Genomic DNA, 8,939 nt, shown 5'->3' on the forward strand with positions numbered 1-8,939 from the left:
CCCCCCGGCACCAGGGGTAAGGCCTGGGCAGCTCCCAGCTGCTGGGCCCGTCAATCCCCCCCCCCCCCGGGCACTGGCGGTGAGGCCTAAGTGGCTCCCGGCCGCCAGGCCTGCCGCAGAGTTCCCAGAGCATTCTCTGCGCATGCGCAGGGAACGCTCTTTTACTTTTGGGGGGATTTAAGTATCCACCATATAGTTTAAAAAACTTTTCAGTGCCCCAAGTGTGCAGGAAAATCTCTTTGCCCCCCAAGTGCCCCCGATGTGCAGATTGGCTATTAGTATATAGATATAATACCTACCAGATGACTCATATCCACATGCTCGTTAATCCTTTTAAAGAATTCTAAAAACTTGGTGACGCAGGACTTCCCTCTGCAGAAGCCATGCCAATTTTTCCTCAGCAGGCCTTTTCCCTCTCTGGGTTGTAGTTCTTGCTAAATTCAGCATGGATAGTTTGGTGTGAAGAAACATAGCACCAGATGACATAATCATGTGATAACAGGAGGGGTCACATCTCAGTGGTAGAGTATCTACTTGGCATACAGAAGGTCCCAGATGCAGTCTTAGTATCTTCTGTGAAAAGGATCAGGTCATAGGTGATGTGAAAGACCTCAGCCTGAAACTGGAGAGTTGCTTCCAGTCTGAGTAAACAATACTGATCTAGATGGGCCGAGGGTCTGATAAAGCAACTTCATATGTATTCAGCAGTGGTTATGCCCTCTACAGCCCTCTAATGGAAGGAATACAAATGGATGTGCATGTGTCCCCTGGGTCCACCGAGTGCTTCTGTCACACTAAAAGAAGGTAAGTATCCCAATAGTGCCTTCAGAAGTTATTTCTCTTGAGAGTCTGTGCAGTATAGTGGTTAGAGGGTTGGACTGGGATCTGGGAGCCCCATGTTCAAATACCCACACTGGGTGGCCTTGGGCCAGTCACACACCTTCTGCCTAACCTACCTCACAGAGTTGTTGTGAGGATACAATGGGTGAGAATGATGTAAGCTGCTTTGTGTCCCCATTGAGGAGAAAAGTAGGATATAAAGGAAGGAAGGAAGGAAATAGGTACAAACCATCATTGCCAAGCTGGAAGCAAGCAAACTCTCCCCTTCTTTTCCTTTTTTCATGAACATCTTCCCATTTTCCGGCGGAAATAAAAGCTGCCACACTAACTGTTTTCCCTTCATGTTTTTGTAATTTGTTTTATTTCCTCCTTTAAACATCCCTTTAAGGGTGAAATGAAATCCAACCATTTACAGAGAAAATGATTTCAGAATGTACACTTTGATTTATCCTTACAAAAAAGTTATTAATATTGGTATTTATAAATTAGACTTTACAGGGCTTGTTCTACATATTTGGTAAGTCCCAAATACTCCTTAGCTTAACAGAGGGCACAAGTGTTATTCAGTTCGCTAGAGTGAGATCCTGTGTAATTTCCTTGAGAAATTCGCCCCATTTCCAGGACAGTGCCCTGCAGAATACTGCTTGTTTCCCTCAGGATTACATTGTCCCTTTAAAGGCTGATTTATCAGCCTTGGTATTTCCAATGAGAGAGTAATGCGTAACTACCTGTTTCTTCATAGCGTAATTAAGGCCCTTCAGCTTCTCCCACATACCACTTCCATATTTTTCCCTTTTTAATTTTCCCAGAAAAGTTCTGGAGGTTGATATACATAGGTAGAATCCCATTTCTCTCTCACACACAGCTTATAAGGCCTATAAAGCCATGGCAACTGGCCCCTTGCAATCCAGTCCATGATGGGACTGCTCTATGTCTCTTCAGATCTCCACCAGTAGAAGTCAGAGAAGAGACGGCAAGAGAAATGAAGCAAGGCAACTGTCTGGAAGGAAGGAACCAGAGAAAACAAGTGCTAGTTTAGATCCAAGCTGTGATCAACCCATCACCATTTCAAGTTAAATGACTCAGAATGTCCTTGCATGCCTGCAAAAGGGAAACAAATTGCGTATCTTCCAGTTTTCCTGGTCAGCAAGTGAACCACCCAGTCTTAATGCACATATTGGGAAGACAGACTATGGAGCTACCCAAAAAGGAAACAAACATTTTTTCCCTTCACAAAGAGAGACAGAACTAGGACAACTTATCCAAATCTCTGAGCAATATAAGCTTAACCTTGGGTTAACTGGATAAATTGTGAGAAGCCCCCAAAATCCCAGAGAACATGAGAGAGGATGAGTATATATGAACAACTGTCAGAGAACTGCTAGGACCAGAAGTCACTCCTTCTATGAAAAGGTAGGTTAAATATGCTGTTGTCTAGTACCTGGTTCACACAAATGATCAGATGAGATTGTAAAACTATCACTTCAGATGGGGGATTGCATGGACAGGTGTTTCTGCATGGGGGGAACCCCCATCTACACAGAGCTAACATATCAAGGAGAAGGCTACATTAAAACTCCTACTTTTCCATGTGCAGGGAAGTTGTTGGGAATTTTTTTTCCAGTATAGAGGAGCCTCCCCCCTTCGTCTGCAGTCCAGGAATATCTTTACAACTTCAGTTGTCATTTGCATGGAATAGGTATGTTAAAAAGGGTGAATGTGGCAGTATAGAAGAGCACGGACTTCCTAGTCCATTGAACAAGGGGGAAACATCCCAGCCACTGGCCATGAGTAGGGGCATGTAGTGGTCAGCGTCTGTGTATAACGCTCCCCAGTGGCTGCAATGTCAACACTTCAACTCACCTGGAAGGCAAAGGGGAGGGAGGGAATCAAACAGGGCCTGTTGTTGCCAGGTAAGATGTACTCCCAAGCCCCCTCCAGGTATTCACAGGATCCCGCAGAGAGAAAGAAAAGATTCAAGCTAGACTTGGGGGGGGGGGGGATTTGAACATCCACTGTTGGTCAAGAGCAGTTTTATTAAAACTGTCCTATGCCAACCTTCATGTGCTGCCACGCACAATGATACACTTTAAAAGGTTGCTTGGTATTAAAAACTAGTACAAAGTGTGGTTTCTTTCTGACCCTTTCTGTAAAGTAGGAAAAACCTCTGGTAATACTTTAAAAAGTCAGCCTAACCCTCCCCCCCCCATTAAATTGGAGTGGCTTTAAAAATAAATTTCCCTTCACAGCTCCATTGTCACATCTCTAATAATACATTGAAGACATCACTGCAGCACTGAATGCCATTGCACACATCCATTTCACTGGCATTTAATGAAAAAAGGGTCAACAAAGAGGCAATGGGGGCACAAGGCAGGCACTTTATGCCCATAGCAGCAGCTCCTAATTTAATTGGGTGGACCCACTAACACACACACACACCAAACTGGCCTGCTTAACATACCACCACAAACCCTCAGTTGAGCCTGCAGTGGCATGTCACAAAGATATCAGGTTCTCTCTATGGTACCTACTAGACATGATCAACTCCCTACAAGCGGTGGGGGGAAGACTCCATATCAGCCTTTCCTTAAGACCCACTCAATTAGTCCAGGCTTTCAACCATCTAAAGGTTCTCTACCCCATGGCTTAGGAAAGAGCTGCTCTCCTCCTCTGCCTCTCCAACCCATGTCGGGCTTGGTCTGCCCATTTTCCAATAGCTCTTTGAGGCCCGTTACTTGCAATGCACGCTTAAGTCGAGCACCTGCGTTCTACAAACTGGGGATCCAAGTCAAGTTCCCTTAAAAGGCTGGCTTGCCGAGGCATTTCTCAAAGTCATTTTCTCCTTTAGACCCCGCCCCCGGCAACATAGAAGCCCAGAGGCATTAGTGCAAAATTCCTTAATGTAGACTTGGAGGGACCAAGTTCTAGCTACATAATAAATAATTAAATAGACTGTCCTCCTTAACTGGAAGCTTAATAAAGCCTTCCAAGGCGAAGGGCTTTTTTCCTTTCAAATAGCAAAGCTTGTTACTGCAAATTCTCCTCCCCACCCCCACCCCGAGGTCAGTTTCAAGTTTCTCTTTGGTGCAGTCAAGGAAGGAGATCGGAACAAAAAGTCCTTTCAGAGTCCCAAAGGAATTCAGTGCTAACTTATCCAATTACAATGGGATCTGTTCCTTGCACACAACAGTGGTGGAGGGGAGAAGACTACGGAAGTGGGAAAAAAGCAAAAAGAGCTGCAGAATGGATAAAGGAGGAGCTGTGCGCCTGGTGACAAATGGAGGCTAGAGGCAGCAGTGATGGGAGCATTAAGGATTCATGAGCAGTAATTGTGAAATCTTAGATACATAGACAAAGCATGCCCTGTAGAGCAAGCACAGGAAACAGAACAAACAGTGGGCTAGGCTGAAGCAAGGAAGTGGCAGGATACTGAAAGCCAGGGTGGCATTAGTCTCCTTGGTTGTGGTTTCTTGAGTCTGCATATGGACTTTTAGGGCTCTCCCAACCAGGGCTTGCAGTGCAGCAAACACACAAGTTCTCCATGTTTAATAGCATCTCACTCTCACACACACACACACAGCTGGGAAGGACAAGGAGCATATTTTTGTTGCAAATGATAGATTAGGTCATAGCTAGACTCTCGGTTCTTCCTCTCGTGTTTCTCTGCACGGTCTCCCTAGGCTGCATCCAGACCTTGTTGGTTCCCCTGCTATCACTGCATTATAGTGATAATTTGCAAATGGATTTCCCTGTGGGATGGGCCGATCTGTCTGCAAAGGATCGCTGTAGCACTGTGATAATGTGATACATGATGGTGTATGGGTGCAGCCCTGGTGTACAGCTACTGGGAGCTATTGGTGTTTCCTTATCACCCTAGAAGCTCTTTGCTTCTGCCCTGCATTCGCTTTAGCTAAGCAGCTTAGGCAGTTTGTTCTACAAGGCACTATTGCCCCAATCAAACTCCTCCACTGGGTCTCAAGTTCTCTACTCATATAACAAGGCAACAGCCTTCTAGGAGAGGGTCAGTTCAACACTTTGACAGGGCAGTTGATGAAGCACATGGACGAAAAGGTTCTTCAGAGGAGCAGTGCTGACTAGGAATGCCTCCTCATTATGGTCCTGTGGTGCAAGACTTAGCCATCCGTCTTCCCAACAAAAGCTAAAGGAGATTCCGAGTGAGTTTGGGACTGCTTTCAACTGCGTCCTCCGCAAGAGCTTGACAAAGGGAAACTCACTTCATTTTTAAAAGGTGTAAAGGTGGACATGTCATAGCTAGCACAATGACGACTTGGTTAGTACCAAGAGCCATCCGGCGACTGAGCAAGACACATCTGACAAAAGGCTGAGAACTCAAACCTGTGTCTCACCATCACTGGATATTTCCATATCAGCCATTGTAACAAAAACATAGCCAATGCACAGGAGTTTCACCATGAGATCATAGTAGAGAGTGAACTGGCTTGGAGTTTTATGGAGACAGAAGAGAACAGACAGCTCGTTTGGCAAAAAGAAGGCCATGGCACATGCACAGCACACTCTAGAGAGACTAGGGGGACTGGACATAAGGGTGGGGGCAGTATGTGAAAGCGGGGGAAGCACAGATAGAAAACCAACCATACACTAAAACCACAGTTTCTCCAACCAATGAAGTGTTGTTGTTTTTCAGTTAGGGGCTCCTCCTGTTACTGCACATACATCTCCCATTTCTTGCATTAAGCATAGGGGGCCCAATATTCACTTACTTCTCTAGCAGCAAGCATAACATGATGTTTCCAACATGCTTATAGAGTTGCCAACTCCATAAATCAACTTGGAAAGGCACTAGGCCACCCCACAGAAAGTAGGTGGATGCCAGCAATAACGAGATTACTTAAATGCTTGGCATCTAGTTCTTGTCGGGGCCCTGCATCTGCTTCATCAAATGGACTCCTTTCGCCTATGCTTATCACATTACAGGCCTAGCTCTTCTTCTACCAACATGACAGTATATTTCTCAAAAGCGTAGCATCCTAGAGCCAAGTATCTTCATACTTCTCCCATTCCATAACAGGATGGGCATTCTAGCTGGGTGTATTTATTTAGTATCCTAATCTCCTTTTTCCTTGGAAGCAACTCCAATTCCATCACTCACACAAACACACATACCATTTTAGTTGAAAATGCAAATATCATGTTTTGTTGTTATGGAAGAGGGAGAGTTTACCCTCGATGGGTATTGCCTTTGCAAATCTGCTGGCTTAAAGACCCTACCGGCAAGACTTGAGGCTGGGTACCAACACATCCATTTACTGAACAAGCCAGGCAGCCTTCATAACCTGTCAGTTTGTAGGTTTTCCCTGAATTGTCCAGGATCAGCAGATGAAAAGCAGAGTTCTTTGGTGCAACCATGCTCTCCCAATGTGCTCATGCACACACACACACTAACATCACACACACACAGCAAAATATACATATCTTAGAAGAGCACAGTGACTCCTGTTGTCCTCTACAAGCGCTCTCACTCTCTTACACACACGTACACCTTCTTCCTAGTTCAGGTTCTGGCCATCTGCAGTAAGAGCACATGGAGTCAGAGTCAGGGTGCTCTTTGGCCAAGTCTTAGCACAGGCTCTGCAAGAAGAGCCCAGGCCTTGTTTGCCTTCAGCTCCCTTTCCCTTGTCTGCAATCTCTCTGGGCTGAGCAAATAACAGCGTGTCAGACAGGGAGTGGAAGGACATCCTAAGTTTCATATGACTTAGAAGACCATCTCTTAACATGGAGTTCAGCACCATCCTGACTGAAACTAAAAAGGCTGTAAAGATAGATTCGTGTTCACATCACCATGCTTCCAGCTATTGTGCCCCCTACATGTCCCCATATCTCAAACACAGATCTTTCCATCTGCTACCTGCATACATTTTTTCTCCCATCCTACAGTAGAGGTGAAGGGGCTTTGCCAGGATCTCCTGCTAGTTCCCAGGGCCAATTCCTACTTCTTCTGGTCCTCATTAACATGATTAGGAATCTCCCCCTCCCCCCAAAGTCTCATTTCTGGAACGAGGCAGACAGAGGCTGAAGAGAATGTAAACTTCCCCAGCTGGAGAGGAGAGGAGGAAAAGAAGGAAAAGACCAGAGTTATGCCTCATTTCCCCCCATTTATCCATGAAGTTCCAGTTTCCCATGCAAGCCCCCCACTCCCATCACCCAGCCCCCTCTGCCTTCTGGTAGGGGTTTTCCAGTAAGTAACGAAAGCGCTGGTAGGTCTTCAGCAGATATTTAGGGGCATACATTTGTTCCTTGGGGTCTGCAGGAGGGTACTCCTGAATGGTACCATCAAACCACCCACCAGTCCGGATTAGCTCGCGGATATAATTGAGGTCCCGCTTGTCCTCGTAGTCCCCCCAGCGGGGAAAGTCCCCATTCTGTGCTGACACCAGTTTGAAGTAGATTCCCTCAGGTGTGAAGCACCAAGAGCAGTGCCAGCCAGCAAAATGGAGAGGACTGCCCAGGGACCACTGGACCAGGATGTGGCCTGTGCTGTTTTCATATTGCCGGAAGCCGGGCATGGTGTAATACTCCCTCCGGCGAAGACGGATCCCATCTGTGGCATAAACGGTTTGAAGCATTCCAATTGTGCAACCAGAAACCACCTCCAGGGTGCCAGGCTGCTTCCAGAAGAAGCCGTAGAGAGATTTGCGCATATGGAAAGCAAAGGGCTCTGTCCAGCCATCGTAAAGTTTGAGAAAGAGCACGCCGTCACGGGCCGGGATCTCATCTGCGTCATCGATGATGAAAACATCGTCAGGCCGCAAGTTGCGGAGGCGAGAGACGCCGTCCCGAGTCAGAAACGTGCGCAGATAGTCGTCGGCGATCCAGCCATCCTGCCGGCCACCAGGAGGGAAGTGATCCAGGAAGACATAGAGCACCTTGTGGCGGATATAGTCAAAGGACCCGTTGAGCAGCATCTCGCGGAACTTGAGTGGGCGTGGCTCACCGTAGGCTGTGAAATTCGATTCACAGACAACAAAGGCATCCACCACATCCCCCAGTTCATGGAAACGCACATCCAAGAGATCAAATTCATGGTTCACATTGATTGCATTAATGACTCTCCTGGGTACCTCTCGTGGGGTCAGACGGTCTTTAGTGGGGAGGTTCGAATACTGGACGACAGTGGGCACCCCGCAGCTAGGCCCGTGCCAACCAGGCAGGCATACGCACTCCACCCACTTCCGCCGTTTGGTCCCATTAGTGCTCAGAGGCTTCCGGCCTGCGCGCTCTGAAGCGGCTCCCTCTAGTTTCTCTTCCAGCCGGCCTACTAGTGGCTTTTCCAGCACCTTAGTCCCCGGCTTGAAGCAGACCCCTCCAGCTTTGGTATGTACAAAGTATTCTGAAATGTCTTCAGGCAGCACAAACTCCACTCTGTGCAACTCCTCACTGGCTCTGCTCGGGGAGAGAGGCTGAAGCAAAGGTGAGTGGGAATACAGTGGTGTGCGGAGGAACTCCGGCCCCCCCGGCTCGGGGCTGACTTGAGGAGTGACAGGCGCATTGTTCCAGAAAAAGTTAGAGACCAAGTTGGGGCTCAGCGATGCCAGCTCCCTAGGGAATGTGACATAGGAGAGGGCCTTCAGGAAGTGAAGGAAAGAGATGAGGCAGAGACCAGCCATGCACAGAGTCAGAAAAAGCTTGTGGCGTCTCATCTTCATCCTAGGATGGGAGAAAAGGATAGAAGAAATAGTCACGTTAATCTTTTACTAGCCTACAGGGATTCTTTAACCACTGAATGAGGAAACAAAAACCTAGAGTATACAGGGATGGTAAACGTAAGTTAAATTATAACTTAAATAAATAATTATAAATAAATAATTCCCCGCTTCCCTTATTTCTGCCTCTTGTTCCCTCCCTCCCAGGTCCAGTGACTCCAAGCTCAATTAGAATCCGGGGGAAACGCCACAGACAAGTACTTTCTTCATGTATCCTCTCAGCCTGTCTTATTGCAAGGATTCTGACTCAGGAACAGCAGTCGTACACATGTGAGTGAAAGAGATCCTTAAAGGAAGAACTCTTATTGAGGCTTAGCAAATGGGTGTTTTCAAAGCCACTGTTGCTGAGGTAAC

General features: G+C 47.0%; 1 protein-coding gene across 1 annotated transcript; it reads right to left on the bottom strand.

Moving 5' to 3' along the window:
* Positions 1-7,022: 7,022 nt before the first annotated feature.
* MGAT3 (mannosyl (beta-1,4-)-glycoprotein beta-1,4-N-acetylglucosaminyltransferase) lies at positions 7,023-8,528 on the bottom strand. The gene has a single exon (XM_015419204.1). The coding sequence runs from the start codon at positions 8,526-8,528 to the stop codon at positions 7,023-7,025; it is 1,506 nt and encodes a 501-aa protein (XP_015274690.1).
* Between the last annotated feature and the right edge of the window lie 411 nt (positions 8,529-8,939).

Source organism: Gekko japonicus, unplaced genomic scaffold (assembly GCF_001447785.1).
Source record: "Gekko japonicus isolate JY-2015 unplaced genomic scaffold, Gekko_japonicus_V1.1 scaffold37, whole genome shotgun sequence".
NCBI lineage: Eukaryota > Metazoa > Chordata > Lepidosauria > Squamata > Gekkonidae > Gekko > Gekko japonicus.

What these genes read in the sequence shown, in the direction of transcription:
- MGAT3 (XM_015419204.1), bottom strand. Translation starts at nt 8,528, where the DNA reads ATGAAGATGAGACGCCACAAGCTTTTTCTGACTCTGTGCATGGCTGGT.